Source organism: Siniperca chuatsi, linkage group LG4 (assembly GCF_020085105.1).
Source record: "Siniperca chuatsi isolate FFG_IHB_CAS linkage group LG4, ASM2008510v1, whole genome shotgun sequence".
NCBI classification, from domain to species: Eukaryota; Metazoa; Chordata; class Actinopteri; order Centrarchiformes; family Sinipercidae; genus Siniperca; species Siniperca chuatsi.
This window is the reverse complement of record NC_058045.1, coordinates 5794753-5814771: the sequence shown is the minus strand read 5'-3', so window position 1 is coordinate 5814771 and position 20019 is coordinate 5794753. Positions and strand designations below refer to the sequence as shown.

General features: G+C 39.1%; 1 protein-coding gene across 14 annotated transcripts in view; it reads left to right on the top strand.

The window, feature by feature from the left end:
- The first annotated feature begins 4416 nt into the window (after nucleotides 1-4416).
- si:ch211-272n13.3 (ankyrin repeat domain-containing protein 26) overlaps nucleotides 4417-20019 on the top strand; it is a 29220-nt gene continuing 13617 nt past the window's right edge. For 6 of the 14 annotated variants that reach the window (XM_044193300.1, XM_044193299.1, XM_044193291.1 and 3 more), the window contains exons 1-23: nucleotides 4418-4526; nucleotides 5632-5920; nucleotides 7345-7459; nucleotides 7608-7781; nucleotides 8129-8235; nucleotides 8343-8480; nucleotides 8780-8940; nucleotides 9061-9096; nucleotides 9425-9461; nucleotides 9545-9611; nucleotides 9692-9743; nucleotides 10112-12531; nucleotides 12775-12952; nucleotides 14651-14712; nucleotides 14797-14896; nucleotides 15166-15270; nucleotides 15741-15808; nucleotides 15894-15963; nucleotides 16073-16117; nucleotides 16725-16982; nucleotides 17092-17193; nucleotides 17279-17349; nucleotides 18048-19019. In XM_044193300.1, the coding sequence (XP_044049235.1) occupies nucleotides 5721-5920; nucleotides 7345-7459; nucleotides 7608-7781; nucleotides 8129-8235; nucleotides 8343-8480; nucleotides 8780-8940; nucleotides 9061-9096; nucleotides 9425-9461; nucleotides 9545-9611; nucleotides 9692-9743; nucleotides 10112-12531; nucleotides 12775-12952; nucleotides 14651-14712; nucleotides 14797-14896; nucleotides 15166-15270; nucleotides 15741-15808; nucleotides 15894-15963; nucleotides 16073-16117; nucleotides 16725-16982; nucleotides 17092-17193; nucleotides 17279-17349; nucleotides 18048-19019 (5538 nt within the window). In that variant the 5' untranslated portion in view covers nucleotides 4418-4526; nucleotides 5632-5720. Of the gene's footprint in view, nucleotides 4527-5631; nucleotides 5921-7344; nucleotides 7460-7607; nucleotides 7782-8128; nucleotides 8236-8342; nucleotides 8481-8779; nucleotides 8941-9060; nucleotides 9097-9424; nucleotides 9462-9544; nucleotides 9612-9691; nucleotides 9744-9828; nucleotides 10026-10111; nucleotides 12532-12774; nucleotides 12953-14650; nucleotides 14713-14796; nucleotides 14897-15165; nucleotides 15271-15740; nucleotides 15809-15893; nucleotides 15964-16072; nucleotides 16118-16724; nucleotides 16983-17091; nucleotides 17194-17278; nucleotides 17350-18047; nucleotides 19020-20019 lie in introns of all 14 variants that reach the window. The other 8 variants (XR_006377698.1, XM_044193295.1, XM_044193303.1 and 5 more) reach the window with 8 other exon arrangements.

Sequence of the window (20019 nt, the reverse complement as noted above, 5' to 3'; positions counted from 1 at the left end):
AAGAGGCAGGCAACAAAGGGGACGGTGAGCTCTATAGTCCTCTATGATGGAGTGTACAAGATATTCTTTGGGATTATGGAGGATGAGAGCCATCCTCTGCACAAACTCATATTGTGGAGTGACATATTGAACACAGTGGCAAGCCGAAGCTTCTGGTCACTCACGGTATTCCTTATCTCCTTCATCCTCCTGGATATTTGAAAGTAAAACAAGTGGTTTGTATGGATGGCATGAATCTGAGCATTAATTGGCGTTTTCAAAATCCATATGTGATACATGTGTGACCATGGTATCATTGTAATTCTCGTTTTTAAGATTGAAATAAATAAACCCTTAACCTTTTTCATCTTCAGTGAAGGTAGACCAGACACAAAAAGACATCTGATGGTGACTGCTGGATGGCTAGTTATTAAGGATGAGGAGTGAAAATATAGTTAGTGCACCTGCAGTGAAAGATTCAGTTTAAGGAGGGTGTGTGTGTGTGTGTGTGTGTGCGTGTGTGTGTGTGTGTGTCTCATCAAGAATGATAACAGAGAGCGCAAGACCACAGAAAAATAAGTGCATAGTCCACAGATCCACCTGCCACACTGAGAGACATGTAATTTGTCCAAGCAGAGCAAGTGACAAACTGAACTCTCTAGACTATTCTAGTCTTCTTTTTTGCAACAAAGATTGGGTGCATAGAAAGCCCAGCACTGTAGTACACCAAAACCTCTCATTTGCAGAAGCATAGAGGGATCAAAACAGGATAATTGTCTGTCATCCACAATCCAGACTTGCAAAGACATGAAAACTTGCTGTGGTGTCAGCTCTTGTTCATCAAATAAAGACATTGCAGATTAGAGGAATATTTCTCCGTTGATTAGAATATTCCCTCAGTAACTCCTCCAAGATAATCCATTATAAAGATAGCCTAATTACATAAGTAATTGACTTTAAATACCATACTTACTAAACCTTAAATGAATAGATGATTGATGGACTAAGGTGTGCAGTAGAGTATATCTAAGAATACAAGCTTTCTAGTGGAGGTGGTTGTCTCTTTCATAGCCAATATTTCAAAGTCAATATTTGATGGTGCTCTCCCACCAAAACACTGTGATTTACAGATGGATTTTGAGGGATTTACTGTAGTATGGAGCCTATGTCTATGACGTCACAAATGATTTGTCATGACATAATGTCAGAACTAATACCGTAAAAGGCTTCGATGAATTCCATTTTTCGTCTGTAGGTGCGATCATTTGGAGGGTAATAATGACGGTCTAGGGCCAGCACATCTGTTTAACAGAACTGAGGACTCTAAAGTATGGGACTGAATGATTTGCAGGAAATCCACCTGGATAATTTTAGACAATTTAAATCTACAAAGTAATTTTTAGATCTAAATACTTTTTAAAAAAAGTGTTATAGAACTTGACAATGTGTTAAGTAAACACTTTATCATATGCCAATTGACACGTCCAAAAATTATTTACTATTATTTATATATTACAGAGTCAAATTCATATGTTTTGCTATTCTTGTCATTTGATTTGATTTCATGTATGACATGCCCAGTACCTTGACAATGTGCTGTCACAAAGATTGGTTAATGGTTCACATATAACAGGCACCTGAATTGAAATATGATTCCTGGTTCAAAAATATCCCAGATTTCAGCAGCTGATGACATCATTAGCATGGATTGTTGTTGAGTGTTGACTCTAGATACAGCAGGTAAAATAAGTATTGAACACGTCATCATTTTTCTCAGTAAATATATTTCTAAAGGTGCTATTGAAATGAAATTTTCGCCAGATGTTGGTAACAACTCATTAAATCCACACATGCAAAGAAATCAAACCATAGATGTCCATAAATTAAGTTATGTGTCATAATGTTAAATAATGTTTAACAGAAATGTTAAACGTAGTAAGTATACCTTGTCAAACTACTAAAGTATTCATTTATTGAGTATTATTTTTTTCTGAAAATGACAAATGTGTGACTTTTTATTTTTACATCAGAAATGAGAAATGTCTTACCACCCCAAACTGTGGGTGGAAAACGTGTCTCATTTGTCTAATCTAAAGCTCTCTAAATCTCTGAATCTCTTGGAAGTGTAACCTACCTACCAAAGAGTTTCCCCTCGGGGATCAATAAAGTATTTCTGATTCTGATTCTGATTCTACAATAACCCTCTAGACCCCAGTACAATTCTAGAATGTTTCTGCAGTTCACGGAGAACCCTCACTTAAATGAGCATTTTCCTACTCAATCCAAACAAACAGCTCTATCTCAAAAACAAAAAGAAATTGACAATCACAAGTTGTGTTCATTTAAAAAACAAACACAACCTCCTCTTTAATTTGATACCAAATATGTGGCATGTGTAGCTGTTTAGACTGAGTTTGATTCAACACACGAGACAAAACAACAATTAGCACTAAAACTTTTAGCTATTTCCTTTAACTTCACAATTTATCCTATCTTCCTTAAACAGACTGTTTTTCTTTGTGAAAAACTTTATTATCAAAACTGCAAGTCACTACAAACTGCACTCAAAGTGAGCCAATAATAGCCTATAATAACATCCATTAAATGAATAACTGTAATGATGCCAAACAATCAAAATTTTGAATGAGAGATGCAATGGATTCTAAACGAAGATAAAGTAACTCCAAATCCATTTTACAAGAATGTGATCCACAACATTTCTCCCCATCTGCTTTGTCAACAAATCACAGCGTATAATCACACCTTATTTTTTACTTACGTGTAGGCCTACATGAAATTAATATATAATTATGCCAAACAATCAAAATATTCAATTAGAAATGCATCTCAGTCTACCCAAAAGAAGAGAAAGTAACTTCAGCTCAATTTTATAATGAATATGTGACCCACAACATTTATCTCCGTTTGCTTTGTGAGTCAATATTCAGAATCAGACAACAAAACAGATGCTCCACTGGATAACGCTAGGCTTTCAAAATAAAATAGAAATGTCCCACACTTCAACCTACACAGCAATGTTAAGAACAAACAACAGAAATGTGGTAGTAGGCAGTGTCTTTGGCAACTTATATAAGAACAAATTTTATATATAATATATATATATAATTTATATGTGGAAAAGTCGCAGCGACCCAGTCTGTCCTCGCTACCGGCTCTTCGGCGCACTGCCCCCCCGGAAAACATCGTCCATCTCCGGCTGTGAGAGCCGGGTAGGTCCCGCTGTTTACTGATGGTGATTATGTGATGTGATTTTGAGCAACAAACTTGAAATCACTGTAGGTCAGGCTCTCTCTCACAACACAATCTTACGGCATCCATAAGATTACAGCTTTTTAACCTACAAGTGGAAACCGGGTGGAACTCCGCCAAAAAAAAAACAAAAAAAATCAGAGATAGCAACATTAAGATGTATATTTCCGGTTCCGGTTATTGATGATATTTTAAATGATAAATAAACGCTCCCGGGCGCTATAGCGAAATATAGATCGGGCGCTGTGGGGTCTATGGGGTCTAGAGGGATATACAGTTTCCTCCCTTGAGACAATGTAACATTGCTTTACAACACTGAGGCATGATGATTCCATAAAGTTACATTTCTAACAATGCTGTTACGTGTTCGGCTGCAGCACATTCATTCATTCCCTGTATAATGTCAGATGTGGAAGTAAACAGTAAATTATTAAAATAATAAGAATTAAATGGGTAACGAATAGGAGATTCAACAATATTCTTCTATTCACAGCCCTTATGGATCACTACAACTTCAATTAGTGTTACATCGGCATGTGACATAATTGAAAACATGGAAAATTATATTTCTAAATTGCTTTTATCTTTATGCTGCAGGTCCAAGTAATCTCTTTTGGATTGATAATGAGCTTACTTCAGTTATATCCTATTATTTCCAAATAATTATTATTCCCTCATACTCCACCCCACCCCTCAAATCACATATGGAAAACATATAAAAAATAAATAAGTCACACTTCTGATCTCTGCAACAGCCACAAGTCTTTGAGCCCCTGCCTGCTTACTGTCTGTTTGTTGTTTTGAATGAGCACATTACCTGAACTCCTATTTTTTTAACATAAGCAAGTTATATGCAAAGAGGGTGCATTGTAACAGTTTAATGCCTAAATCAAATTATCTACTAGTTTTGTACTGTGTTCTCTTTATTTTGATTCATATTCTAAATGACTTTATTAGGTTGACAAAGAGAAAATGTATGAAACTGTCTTTTGCAACTGCAAAATGATGGCAAACATATGATTTCAAGACAAATGTTACCATCATGTGGTAAACTTTTGACATTACACAGCCAGGCTTCTTCGCTTCTAGACAACCCTCCGTGGCTTGTAAACCAACCTTTTACACACATTAAAGCCGCCTATTGGTCAGTGAAAGCAGTATTTACATAGAACTCATTTCTGATTGGTTCGTTGAAAACCTAACAGCCAGCATGCTCTTCTGACCATTCGTTCTTAGCTTTGGCTCTTTGATAGTGGTCTGACTCCGACAATCAATAGGTTAGTGTTTTAATTAATATACTGTAGTTAGTATTAATTACACACATGCTTACCTGAATTAACGTATTATACCCTCACATACCTTCTTTGTATTCGTCTTAAAGTTACTGATCTTAGTAAACTAACACCTATCTTGGCTTTGATTTTTAGCGTTTGCTAATTAGCATTGAGTTAGCAGGGTTAAGTTTGTTCTACCTAGCGTTAGGTTAGCGTTTGCTAATGACTCCAGCACAAGTATTTTTGAACCGAAACTTCTCATTAGCTTGCTCGTTAGCTTTGCTGTTTCAGTGCTGTAGCGACAATCACCGCTTTGCTCGGCTCCGCTACACATCCAGTTTAAATGTGGCGGTTTGCATCATTTGTAAAGTGAGGCGCAGCACGGAGCCAACTGAAGCTAACGTTGCTAGGCAACAAACCATCCTGAATATAAGCATAGGTTTTACACTGACCAAAACGTTTTTTTTCTTTTGACGTGGTAGTAGTAGATGTAGTAGTGTGTAATGCAGAATAGCACTAAAACAGTGAGTTTATAAAATTATGAACATTAGCAAATAGAATAACCTCTAGTAGTTACGTTAGCATACTATTTGTACAGTCAGTTACCATGGTAACAAGCCACAAGCTATAACGCTAACTATAGCTACGTCCATATAAACAACCCTGAGTAACGTCAGCCAATTAGGACTTGCTCGGTTCTGTGCATCGACATCGCATCAAAATCGGTGTACTAATGAAACGCTAACATGTATTGTCAAGCACAGCTGCTAAATAACGTAGAGGACGTCCTGGTGTAAGGTATGGTCGAGAAATTGAAGGTAAACGTAGCTTAGTTAGCCTTTATGTTACTTAAACGCTGCAGTTAGCACAACTGCAGTTTTTACCGTCACCTAACGCTACGTTGAAGAAATTAGATACTTAACGTTTTGCGTATTAGCCCCCTTTATATACAGTTGACTACTATGCCGTATATGCGCTAAAGCTACCTCACTTTATATTACTGTGTTAGGAACAGTATTTGTGGTATGTTTAGTTATATCGCATATCAAGCAACCCCGCGGCGCTCTCAGCACGGTTTTCTAATCCGCTTTGTATGTCTTATTTATAGGGATGGGAGAGCCGCCTGTGGTGATCCTCCAGCACCAGATGAGTGGCAGGTAGTGACGGTGCAAAAGCAATGTTGTGCTGCCGTGTACAATGAAGAAGATATTCAGCTTTACTAAGAAAAAGAAACACCCGTCTGGTACCCCTGACAGTGGGAGTGTGCTTTCTGTTGGCTATGAACTAAAAGAAAAGGACCTTGGGAAGGTTCACAAGGCTGCCTCAGTGGGTGATTTGGCAAAGTTAAAGCAGCTTGCTAAAAAGAATGACATTAATCAACTTGACAAGGAGAACAGGTAAGTTGGATTAAACCACTTGTTGTCACATCCTTGAAAGTGTTTGTTTTTGCTGGATTCATTGCTATCTACAATATGCTAGTAATGCAGTCCATGTGAATAGTTTAGTAAAATGTCATGATCTTTTTATCTGTCTTATACTCTTGTCCATATCTCCTTTAACACATTCATTCAGAGCGTCTCTTTTTGTCCATTGTTTCATCAGTGTATATATTAGAGTCTTCTTCAACTGACAAAATTAACCCTTGACTAATAGTTATAAGATATAGTTACAGGATTTCTTTAACACATTAGTTGATTTGAAAAAAAGTCTGCCAAATTGTCCCCCCACAGATGAATGGCACCATGCAGATGGATCTCCTTAATTCTAGCACTTTTGTAATAACAAAACACTGTTCAAAAACATTATTGCAGTGTCATAGATATAATGATAATGTGGCAGCTCTGGGGTATATTTTTGAGTATAGTATGCAGTATGGAATATTTTTTGTGTAGTAGAGCTGGGTTGTGGTAAAATCGATGTCCAGTATTTTAACTGTTAACAGCAAACTGCGAGTTGTTTTAAGCCCCAAGTAAAATGCATGTGACACCACATTGTTTCTTTTCTTCTTATGTTGCAAGGTAGGATCTAGTTACCATTTACAATTAGAATGTGTCAGAAGTAACTGAGTGGTGCAAGTGGAGTACTAGAGGTAATTTACAGAATGTAATAGGGGAAAAAATAGTAAAAGTTGAGCTTGTCAGAATCTGTGAAATGTTCTGTTAACCAATATTTATCAATTTGAAATGTAAAGCCTTACAAATTCTAAAACATGCATTTTGTAATTACATATTAGATTTGCCCTGCGACGAGTTGGCCACTGTCCAGGGTGTACCCTGCCTAAGGCCCAAAGTCACTGGGATAGGCTCCAGTCACCCGCGACCCCTAACGGGACCAAGCGGTAGAAAATGGATGGATGGATGGATATTAGATTTGTAAACAATTGTATTTCTGAAAGGATTTTTTTTTTTAACAATTAATGGAATTTTTAGTTACAGTATGATAACATTATCATTGAATGCACTTATTATAAGTCGCTTTAGACAAAATCAGAATCAGAAATACTTTATTGATCCCCGAGGGAAACTCTTTCGTTACAACAGTTACAGCGTCTGTCAAATTAACTGTCACAGTTAAATGCGCGTGTCAAATGAATGTAATGTAATTAAGGTCATGATGGAAGAGCAGTGTTCCAAACGTAATTGAAATATAGTATGTCAGGCCCTGCAGTGAAGTAATGGAACTTTGAAAACAATATGTTGTTTTGGATGAAGGAACTAGCTAAGTAAGGTTAAAAATGCCTGTAAAAATCCTTGTCAGTGGAAGTGTTTTTGTAAGAACCAGAATGCTTGCATATGAGAAACTCTCTCCTTTACTGTTACAGAACTGCACTTCATATTGCCTGCGCCAGTGGACATGTTGAGGTGGTGCAATTCCTTGTTGAGAGCAAAGCCAAGCTTAACCTATGTGACAATCAAAATAGATCCGCCTTAATGAAGGTAATCCTGGATGATAAGACTCCAACTCAGAGTGATTCTTCATTTAATGTTAAATATATTGTGAGGATCATAGTTGGCTACTTTCCTCATACATTGTTTCAAGCCTTGTTCAGGCCTCTGTGTTCATGTCAATTCTCCACTATATCAGGCAGTGCAATGCCAGCATGAGCGCTGTGTGAGCATACTGCTGGAGAATCATGCCAAGCCTAACCTTGTGGACATCAATGGCAATACAGCCCTACATTTAGCAGCAAACATCCCATCCATTTCCACTGCTTCCCTGCTGCTGCAGCATGAGGCTGATGTCAATGCACAAAATAAGGTGATTCTGTCTTTTTTTTTTCTACCACAGTTATCATGCCGTCACAGCTCATATTATCATAACAGTCTTTATTGCAATAACCAACTTTGGCCATTAGGGGAGGACCTCTTAGTGTCTGCTGGTTTTTTACCACAAATGGTACTGTGCACAACACCAGCCATTGCACGCCATGTCAAAAAAGAACAGAGCCATCATTAATATTTTTACTTACACACCTGATGTGTGTCTGTAGGCAACAGTACAAATCTTGTAAATAAAGAAGGATATAAAAAAAATAGAATATCAAAGTGTTTCTGCCACCAATGATATTTGGCCTATTGACCATTTGACTGTGATCTAATTTTTAGGAGGGATTCACACCCTTGACTGTGGCAGTCCGTGAGGACCATATCGAGATGGCTGAGTTTCTCCTTAATGAAGGTGCTGATGTGAATTTTATGGACCAAGACCAAAGGTCAGTACTAAACAATGACACATTTGTGATAACTATCTAAAAATGTTAATGTTGCTGAAGTCATTGTTTACAGTTGGTCATGTTGCTATCATTGATTTTACCTGCAGGTCCCCATTAATGATAGCTGCTGGCAATGGACAAATTGGTATGTTACGGCTGCTTTTGCGGGTTGACGCAGATATCACACTAAAGGATACCAAAGGATGGTCAGCTGATGACTACGCAGTGATGAACGGGCATCATCCGTAAGCTGTGCTTCTTTTCTTTGCTGTTATGTTCCTAGAGTGGTATTTCCTATGTAATTTATGCATTTGTGGTGTATGCGTCGAACACAGAACTGAAATAAACTAAACAACCAAAGCCCTCAAATAGGTCATTTAATTTGTTTTCAAGGTTTATTTTATTCATTAGGATTTTACATTTTTGGTCCTTTTTTCTTTTAGTTCCCTGTACATTGTCATGGCACAATTACACACTTGAAATTGCAGAAGCATGTTAAGGCCTATGACATTGTGACATTTTCAGTGTCTTGACTCTCTTGTAGTTGTTCCCTCCTGATCATTGAGCACAGTACCCAGAGGAACGATGGGAAATCCCTATTACATCAAGGTCCGAGCAAAAAGAAGGAAAAAACGCTATTGGGCAGTCCTTCCCAAGACGCTGAAGCAGGCTTCTCTTTGGGAGGACCAGCCACTGACAAAGATGGTAGGGAGATAAGTTTTCATCACATAATAGTGAATGAAAGGGGTTTGAGGATATTATTATTGTGTCTATTCATTATTGACTTTGATTATTTCATTTATTCCTCATGCATTACCTCTTCAGTGGATCTAGAGCATGGAGCAAATGAAGCAGGGCGAGGTATTACTTTGCTTAGATGAGCTTTGTTAGCAAAATCAGTCAAAGGCTGTCAGTTTCTTGCTAGTAAAGATCATTCATTAGCAGTTACTATGGATGGATACTCAACCTGCTCCTGTTTTCAGGAAAAGCATTATTATGCTGCTTAGATTGTAGTGCTTTGTGCACCATGCTATTTCTGATTTTTTTCTGCTGTCTGCAAGATTTAGATGCTCTCGATCTCGCTATATGAGTTTTAATATTAAAATATGACATGTACCTTCTAAAATGTATTCAGATGAGGCTGTTGAGTTTTGATCTGCTGAAAATAAGTTCCTCTGCTTTGTTGCAGATTTTGAAGACAAATCTCAGTCGGAGTCACTAAGTCGGTGAGCACAATTTTCTTCTCGTGATCTTTAACTTACAATTACAATTGACTTCCCGGCTTAAACCATTCTTCTTCCCTCCTCAGGATTTCAAAAAGTGCTGCGGACGAATGGGCTTCATCAGAGGATGATGAATCAGTTTTAATAGAAAAGGTTGGTGCTACTTTATGTCCTTGTGAAGTGTGTTTTTCTTAAATTTTGTTCTGGGCTTAATTTGATATGCTGTCTTTCAGAAACCACAGAAGGTAAACCTAAGGAAAATGATTGCATCTAAAAAGGGAGAAGGTACTGAGAATCTTTTAACCTTATTCACTGTCCCTCCATAGTTTGTGGTGTTTGGTGGTAATCTTTCATCCCTCCTGCCCTGTAGCTTCTGCACTGCCTGACAGATCCTTGAGCAGTACAGAATCTGAGCCAGAGAGTGAGAATAGAGTCCAGAGAATCCCATCCCTCCCAAAGGCTTTGCCGTCCAGCAAAGCTCTGCAGCACCCAGTAGATCCCTCTCCTGTTTCCTTCCTTTCCAAAGCACCCCAGATGACTTCTACCCCTCTTCCAAGCTACAGAAAGGTAAAATATTTGTGTTGAAGCTTTGCCACTTGTATTTCTATGACATCTTTCTCTCCGTCTTTTTCCTCCCCCAATGCTTAAAACAGCAGACAATGCAACTGAACAGGAGAAGAGCAAAAACTCAGAGCAGCCTTCAAGTAGTAAAGCAAGGTCAGACTCCCAAGAGGGAAGCCCAGAGGCCAAGGACTCTGAGGAGGAAGTTGGAGGAGGAGGAGAAGAAGAAGAAGAAGAAGAAGAAGAGGAGGAGGAGGAAGAAGAAGATGATGACGACGATGATGATGAAGATGAGGAGGAGGATGAAGAAGAGGAGGAGGAGGAGGATGAAGATGACGATGATGATGAGGAAAGTGAAGAGGAGGATGGGGAAGAGTATGAAGAAGAGAATGAATGTGAGGAGGAAGATGATGACAACTGTGTGGCTTCTGTCGGGGCCAAGGCCAACACTACTGAATCTGAAGATATACAAAAACCCTCTGTTACTGGTGCCCTTAAAGTTATTGACAGTGCCGATGCTCAAAACATACCTGGTAGTGACATATCTTACAACAGTGAAACTAGTCCTGGTATTGTAGGTGAGAATGTAGATGCCTCACAGACAGATGCAAAAACAGAGACTGAAAAAAATGACATTGTCTGCCCAACTGGAACAACAAGTTATGCAATGCCAGCAACATTAGATGTAGAGGAGGATTGTGTTGTGTCAGCCGTTAGGGTAGAATCTAAATTTTCTGATGAAGATGACAGCCTTGGGAAGGAATGCATATGGTCATCAGACCAAAACAGAATTTCAGACATGGGTTCAGCAGGAGGCCCAACACCATCAGGACATCACACAGAATCGCGTTCACCTACTGAGGTTATGGAGGAAGAGTTTGAAAGAGAAATGGAAAAGGATGATGATGACTCCTGGAGTGCTAAACAAAACAGCGGTGATACAGTGTGGAATGACAGCGATGATGAAGAGGATAATCAAACAGGCAGATTTGGTCGCAACACAGTACTCGCTAATCGAAGAAATGTGGTGCCTGAGGATGGAGTGGAAAATACAGACGGTTCCTCTGATGCTGAAGATGATGCTGGATCAAACAAAGAAGCTTTCAAAGAAGAGAAACACAGATCCTCATGGGGCTCCTCATTAGAGGACAGTGACATTGACCTACCCAGAGAAGATGAGGTAAACAAGGAGACGCTTGATGAGAAAAGTGATATTCAAGCATCAGATTTACAACCAGAAGCAGCAGCATTACCTCAACCAAATGAAGACCACCTGGATACCTCATGGGATTCTTCATCACCAGTGGTACCATCTCCAAAATGTGTCTCACCTCAGGCAGTGATAGATGAACCTATTTCCTCTTTGGGATTATATTTAACAAGCCCTCCACAGTCCAAAAACAGCCCAACAAAAGCAACAGTAGATGAATCAGAATGGGATTCTTCTTCTGAAAATAATGACAGAAATGATAATGGCTCCTTCACTCAAGGTGACGTGCTGTCACCAGTTTCTAAAACAAATATTGTAGCAGCCAACCAGACTGGAGAGCAGCAGTGTTCTGATGGCTCTGGGGAAGAAGATAAAGAAAGTATTGAGAAAGAGTCAAATGACCCCTCCCCTGCAGTGTCACCAGTAGCTGAGGATGAAAAAATAACCAGAAACCAAATACTAGATAATGATGATGTTGAATCAACTGGTCAGTCATCACTAATGGAAGGAAAATTAGACTCAGAGAATGAGAAAGGCGATGATGGTAGCTGGGATGATGAAGATGAAAGTGATGAGTCAGAAAAGCAGAAGACGAAGGCTGATGAAGTTGCAGACTGTAGTAACGTCTTGAAGACATGTCTTTCTACCCCAACCAATTCGCTGTCACCAAAGTTGAGGCCCACAAGTGCAATAGACAGGAGGTTAGAGGAAGAAGCTGAAGTAGGTGATATTGAGGGAGGTGAAGACAATGAAAAGGTTCTTCAATCTATTATTGATGGAAATGATGAGTCTCCTGAGGTTAACATGCTGGAGGAGGAAAAGCTGGTGGGTGTTAAGAAAGACAGTCCCAGCAAAGACGATGAGACAAGTGAGGACTCTGACAGCAAGGACCAAAAGCTGCAGTACGATTTTGCCAGCGCCACAGTCAAACTATCTGATGTGGGAGATGATTCTGATAATACTCTTGATGGATGCCTGCGTGGAGGTGACAAGTCAGACGATGAACATGAGGCTATATTAACTGCATATGTTCCACTAGAAAATAGAAGTGCCATTGTTCCCAAGACAAAAGTGTCATCAGATAACGTCAATGAAGAACCAAGGGAAAAGATTTTTTCAAACCCTCCCACCAAAGATGATGTCACTGCTGGTCAACACCATGATATAGGCGGGAACACATTGTCTGATGAAGTGTTACCTCAGACTGACATTGATGATGTTGATCTGAACTCACCTGATGAGGCTGAGAGCATAGGCATGACAAGTCAAGAGCTCATGAACATTGAAGAGCCTGTCATTCAGGTAAAACAGTAATACGACAGGTAGTCTTTAGTTGTTGGAAAGTAGTGTGGCCTCTGTAAGTCTCTGGCTCTGCCAACATTTTCATCACCCTTTCATCACCTTTCATTTTTTCATATGCTTGTTCCCAGTTTACTTAGTACTTTTCCATTCTTTAGAGATGTCTTGTGGACACAATGCACTGGTAGAAATAGGTTTTAGTGCATGATTATGAATAAACATTTCTTTTTTTTTTTCCTTACACAGAAAGAAGTTTCCACTGAGGAGGAGGATGATAATGATGAAGAGGAGGAGAGAGATGAGGAGGAGGAAGACGAGGAAGGAGACTTCTCAGATGAAAATGATCAACCTGAAGAGAGTGGAGAGTCCCTTGACGCCACTTCACCTGTTCCTGAGACAGAAATCTCTAAAGATAAGAAAAGAGGTAAAAAGCAAATACTTTATAATAAATGTTCTAAACATGTTATGAACAACTGCATGTGCATCACAGAAATGTTGAGCCACCAAAATTCGCAATACTACAACCTCAAAGTATGATATCTATAGGCAGTCTTGTCCAACAACAGCACAGTCCCACCCTTAGTTACTGTGGCCACCTTGAACAAATTGTGGGCAGATTAACAAGATAACGAGTTTGTGACTCAACCTGATTAATAAGATGTTAACCAGCAAGACACTTTGCTCCTTGATGCGGTCAAAAACACTGGTAATTTTCTTCCACTGTATGAAGACATTCTCAAGGAATTGTAGTGTTAAACTCGTGTTTGATGTTATACAGTTAGAATTATGGTTATTATGTATTTTGAAAATGTATCTGAAAATTAAACAAATAAAGTCTGTAAAAACACTGCAGACACACAGCAGAACACAGCACTGACAGAAAGAGATAATATTATACAGAGAAATATTAGCTTTTTCTGAGTGAATAAATGTTAAAAAGAGAAGCTAAAGGGCAACGAGAATGCTGAGCTTTCAAGTTTCATCAGGAGTCATAACACTATCAAGCACGTCTTGTTAAATTAGGATGGTAGTTTAAAAACACGCACACAAAGGGCAACCATTTACTACATACTGCCGTTAGAAACCAAGTACAATTAGCTGATAATTAGCCTGATCAGCCACCGTCAGTAATCAATCCAAACACACATTATTAGACTGTAAACCATTAATCAAACAAATAACTAACCGCAGTCAACTTCAGACAACCTTATCATTAGTAGTTACCTAGTGTTTCTGTAGTGGTGACAAAACATTAAAAATATAGTCTACATAAAGTAATAGCAGTTTGAATTAAACTGAAGCTCCCTGCGCACTCCGGGGAAAATATTACGCCAAACCCCATTTAAGAAATATGACATATTAACAATTCCTTGTGTACGCAAAAAACACATAACTCTAGAAACACAAGAAAGTTGTCCTATGATGACAGTCTTCTTGTCAATTTGGCATCAATATAATCCATAAAGATAAACTGTTTTTCTGTACTTCACATTTTGGATTTTGTCGCCTCAACTCGCTACCAGCCTCCGTTGTTTAGCTGCGCTATTTTAGTGGGAGACAACCGTGGGAATGCGAAGCGAACGTTTCCAAAATGAAGATTAAAACTACATGCTGGTTGGTGGATCAGATACATACCGAATTAAACACCGACTCAACAATGTTAATGCACCGTCTATCATGAGGAGTTTTTTCGGTCATTACAAAAGTAACTACCTGATTTGCTGCTTCCTGTTTGGTACTGGAGAGATACAGTATATGCGCAGACGGTAAGAAATAGTTTTTTTTGGCAGCGAGGTTTCTTTAGTTTATTTCTATGATTACAACATGGATTTGTTGTTCACAATGTAGCATTATCGGGGGAAAAATACGACGCGTCAACAGTGAGTTTACTGCGGCCTTTAGGATTTTAACGCGTCAGAGATGCAGGACGCATACCTAGCAACATCACTGCATCAAGAACTGTATTGAATTGAATCATAGCACCATGACTTGAAATCAAATCAAATTGTGAGAGACCCAGAGAGTTTTCTGCCTCTGCTGCTCCTATCCAAGACATCCATTGCTTTTCAGTTACTTGACTGACTTTTCAGTCAGTGTAATTAATCTACATCTGTTGAAATAGATTTCCTGTCTGAGCTGGGTCTAGAGAAGGGAGATGAAGAGCAGGATTCATGGGACTCTGCGGTACAGTAAAGACACATTTTGGAATACCTTGTAGGATCAGATGTTTGCTGTACAGATTCTCACAGATAGATTTTTCTCTTTCAGTCCCTCTCTGAAAACCCCAATATGCCGCATGAAGAGAAACAAAGCTTGCATACTCAGGATCAAGAAGAGATGTCCACTGTTGAAGAAGAGATTAAAGAAAGTAGGTCTATTTTATTTATTCCTTTTTTGTTATTTCAAAGCAATCAAATCATTTCTGGCACCATTTCATGCTGCAGAAACTGTGTGACCTTATTTAATCATAATCATAGAAAACTGTGCTTTAGTATATTAATGCATGCATTAATGTTGTCTGAGTAATGGTTCAAGCTTTTTGTTTTCGGTCTAAATATGGTGTAGAATGTGCAAAGCAATGTAATTTCCATCAATCAACACTTACTTTTCCAACAATATGTTACATTTCTTTTGTAGACTTGTTTTATATTCCCTCTTTTTTAAGAGGAGAAGGAGGCAATAGGATGGCAGTGCTAGAGCCTCGGAGGAGTGTAGGCAGCCCAAGAGGCAGCCAGGGAGAGGGTATGAATGTCTTGACTCATAGGTCTGAGAAACAGCATGTTAACCATACCAGAAGCCTGACCTTCACCTCATGATCACCATAAAGGAATGCATGCAGCATACACTACTCCATCCTGCCTGCTACCCTTGAGCTCCATTTAAAGGGCCACAGGTTATTCTTAGCTTGCTTGGTTTCAGCAGGTTTTAGCTCAAATAATATTATTAAGTGAGTACAGTACTTATCAGCATTCTTGGCCGATGCTGTCCTTGTGTCCAAATAAAACCAGAATGGGGAATCTAAATGCTTGTCTGATGCCTAACCATGTCTGATGCTAACTAACCATGAGCTCATTTGCATGGGAATGCTTTTTACAATGTTCTGGCAATGTTCTGACAAACTCATCCAGCTTCATAAGAATGTTGTTTTGTTTTTAACAGAAGACGTTTCAGTTAATTGTGTTGACATGACAGACATGTTTTGTCTCTTGCAGTTGAAAACAACAACAATGGTGATAATGGAAGCAAACATGTTGATAAAGATGATACTATACAGAAAGAGGTAGGTTCAGCAACTAAATGCCATAGAAGGTAAAATAAATTGTGATCTGTTGAAATCAAATAGCAATGTTTTTCCTTTCTACCAGACTGAGAAGGCAAAATGGGAGCCACTTAGTGTTTTGAGCAAACTTGAAGGAGATAAAGACCGAAAGACAGGTAAATAGAATAATCTGGAGTGGCGTGTTTCCTGTTGGTCTAAAATGTAAGAATTTATTTGAAGAAGAACCGTTTGTATTTAATGTGGTGCTTTGTTTCTCTTTGACAGACTTAATGGAGGAGTTTGGTTTGGGTGATGTTGATGATCTTGAAGGTAAGATGAAATAATGAGTTCTCCGCTCCAATTTTTTTGTCTAATTTGGTCTGCTCCTCTTTAATTTTGAAAATTCAAATCATTTGTTTATGTGATCACAAAGCAGTTGTTGATGATCATCTAATGCCTCAGCCTGCCCCTAAACCCAATATACATGCATCCTTTTCAGGGTCACTGCTGGTAAATTGTCTGATATCTACAGAGTAGCACCCGATATCCATGTTATGAAAGCTTCACTTTCAAATACGTAGGAGCCACTGTCCTTTCTTAAGCGTTTGATTAAAGTAGTCTATCTGCATGCAACACTGACTTTACTACCCTTTGTATGTTTCTGTCATCACACTTTTTGAAGCTCAAAAAGCAGGTCAGTAAACATAAACTGCGGATTAGATAAGGTGAACTTTATGCACTGGTAGCTGTACTTCCTCCTTTGAGACCTCAGTTTGATAGAGTGCAATAGCATAACAGCTAATCCCAGATCTTTTACATTGTCATGCATGGCATGCAGGTGTAGTTGTTATCCTAGTGTAAACTGATCTCCTACCCTCAGCAACATCAATGTCATATTTTGTGCATTGACCTACAGCGTCTTATGTTAATGACACAGATGCATCAGACTGGGACTCGGCCAGTACTACCAGTAAGAGAACCCTGCCTGGCCGTAGAATGGCCTCCCCTGGACTTGCGGAGTTCCTAGAATGCTCCAATCCATCTGTCAAAGAGCAGGATGAAGACGTTGCACCCCTGACACCTCCGAGGAGCATCAACTCTAACAAGAGACTGCCCAGCACCACCCCTCAACCCGTGCCCCATCCCCAGCCTCGAGCAAGGAAGATGGGGCTTCAGAAACCAGAGAGTGAAGAAGGTAAGCCATATTAAGCCCTTCCGTGATCTTTTTTTAACATATGTATATAGCTTTGAAATTATTAGACATTACATATACAACTTTTTTTTCCTGACTTGCTCTCATTCAGAATCAGATTGGGAACCAGAGAATTTGACAACTTCTTACAATACAGCCAAGACTGATAATCAGCTGCAAAACATAGCTGAGCTTCAGGCAGTGGTTAGACCCGGTAGGGCTCACTGTTTTTTGCTGACAGATACAGTATTTGTGTGCACTTGCCCTGTGCTCTGAATAAAGACTCTCTGTCTCCATAGGTTCCCCTGAGCTCTCATCGTTGGGAAGGGATAGTAAAAGTAATGTAGAGTCTGACAAGCAGCAACAAAAGGTGAGAAATATCCAGAATATACCATCTCTACTTACTTATTTTTGTCCCAGATACAACATCATCACGGATTCTTTCCCAGTCACGGAAATTAAAATACATCATCAAGTCATATCTATTGGTAAATAGGTGCATATTGTGTAGTGTTATGTTAAAAACAAGCTATCCAAATTTAATCCTATGACCTACTTTGCGGCATTGCTTGTTAAGGCTTTGGGGAAACTCTATGACCCCTGTCAAGTGAAACAAATGTGAAAATTGTTAGCTCGCTGTGAGTAACTAGGTTGGTCCATTTGTCATAAAAACTGGGTAAAACATATTTATGTGTGCATTTGCCATTGCTGGAAGCAGCTACAAATTCTAGACGCCTGACAGTTGCATCTGTTGTACTCACTTTGACAGTTTGTTTAGACAAAATAAATCTTTACTGTGCCAGAAATCACAGGTTCTGTTTCAAATTGTAACAAATAAGTGCCAAGGAAGTTGTAACTTATCCCAAATAACATTCTTGTGAAAATACATTTTTGAGTCTTTTCTATAAGTAAAATGTGATTTGCTAACATTAAAAGAAGGGGTATGAGAATGCAATGTTGAAATACCTCTATATTTATTTGAATATTGTGTATTCTACTCCAAACTTGGTTTTTGCATTTCTGTCTTGTCTGTTTTGTGTTTTTCCTTGTCCACCCATGCCATCAAAGGAGAAAGATGATGCAGTAGATACATGTGAGTTAGATCTAAATAATCCATGCCCATCTGGCCATGTGGGCTCTGACAGTGGACAAAAAGATAATAACTTTAGAGATCAACACAATCCTGAAGAAAGAGGTGACGCGGGTGATGACGTCCCATGGGAGAAACGTTATGAGAAGCTCTGGGTAGAGGTGGAGAAAAGGGAGGTAAAATCCTCCTTCAAGAATGTTGCTGGAGAATTAAAAGAGAAATTTGGAGAACTGCTTAAATCAAGATGTCCTGCAGAAGACATCACTGAAGAAGAACAGGCCATGGCCGAATCTACTTCTGCAGAAGAAGAGTCAAGTGATGAAGACGAAGGCGAAATCATTGTGCGCCCCACGGCCAGAGCGAGGAGTACTGTCCTTCTCTCCATTCCTGAGCAGAGGGAGTCTGGACTGGAAGACTCTGTGACAGAATCAACTGACAAGTCCGTATGTGAGGACAGGATGCAGGTCTGTGAGCCCCCAGCTGGTGAGAGCAGAAAGTGTCTAGAGCCAGATCTACTCACTGATGATATTCTGGAGGAGTGCAGGTCTCCTTCACCACAACTCACCGTAACACAGAGAGACAGCAGCATAGATCATGTTACCACAGCTTTTACTCATGATCATACCATACCCGTGTCTGATGTTGACGGTAGCACATTCTTAAAAGATGAGGCCAAACTTGGGCCATACCAGAAACCACATCTGGGTCTTATCTGGAAGGACAACACTGCTAATCTAGACGAAGCTGAGGAGAACAATGCGAGTTCAGTAGATGAACCTGAGGAATTCACCAAGTCTCACCCCCCCTCACTAAGCAAACGTTCAGCATCGATCCCAGGTGTTTCTGATGAAGAGCTGGAAGAGGACATGGAAAGGTTTAAACTTGAGGTAGGGATGCTGAAGGTTGTCTTCTTGGATTTGGAGAAAGAAAAGGTCCAACTCCAGAAAGAGGTAGAGATGGCCGCCCCTCCCATAATCCGTTCTTAGATTGCCTCTCTTTCTCTTCATTTCATCCATGACCTTCATTTCATTTCTTTTTAATAAGCTGTGTCAAAGGGCCCATACTGGCCATACGTCATGACCTCATCTTATTTCTTTCTGTTAAATGTTCATTTTCCACGTTTTAATATTTATTTTCTTTAGGTTTGATTTTAACTAGAAGAGTTGATCTTGCATGTTTTTCCTTACATTTTTGTGTTTTTTTCATTTACCTTAAAGACATGTAGAATTGAACTACCATTTATTGAAGGTCATTTGCACTGCATTCAAGAAGCCTTTAGTACTGACTTGCGGTTAAAAAACATATTGGTTGTTTGGCATTCTTGATTATACTCCAAAACTAAACAAAGTTCAGTCTTGTGTGTCCTTTTGTAGTGACTTGTCCTTCATCATGCATGGACTTTGCATGTACCTTTACGTTCAATAGGTTCTGTTGTATAAACTCTCTCTTTCGAGGTGATGTGGTGTGAAGATTGTTCAAATAATAGCCTTCTTTGCCCTAAAAAGAAGTGCTGTTGTGATGATATGGCAATTACCGGATTTTTTTTGTCTTTTAATGCATGCTGTGCTTAAGTTCGTCTTTATACATGCAGGTATTGTTAAGAAGACTGATCTCCATGGGATGAATGGATTTATTTTTTGGCCAGCCTTTTGTGTGTTTGGATGTCTCTGTGGAAAGAAAGCATAGAAAGAAATATAAAATGTCTTTGCTACACAATTTAACAGTTTAATTCACTGAGAGAACAACAACTAATGTCTGTAACAGTCAGTGAGATGGCGATGTAAATAACACAGTATAAACTGCTAGAGAGAGTAATACTGTAGTGTTGAGCTCATGTGGATTGGTAAAAATCCTTTAAACTCTACTGTCTTTAGATTCTAGTTTAGATTTGGGAAGATCGCTACTAGACCACTGTCTCTTGTTTTTGGATGTTTACCATTAATATCAGAA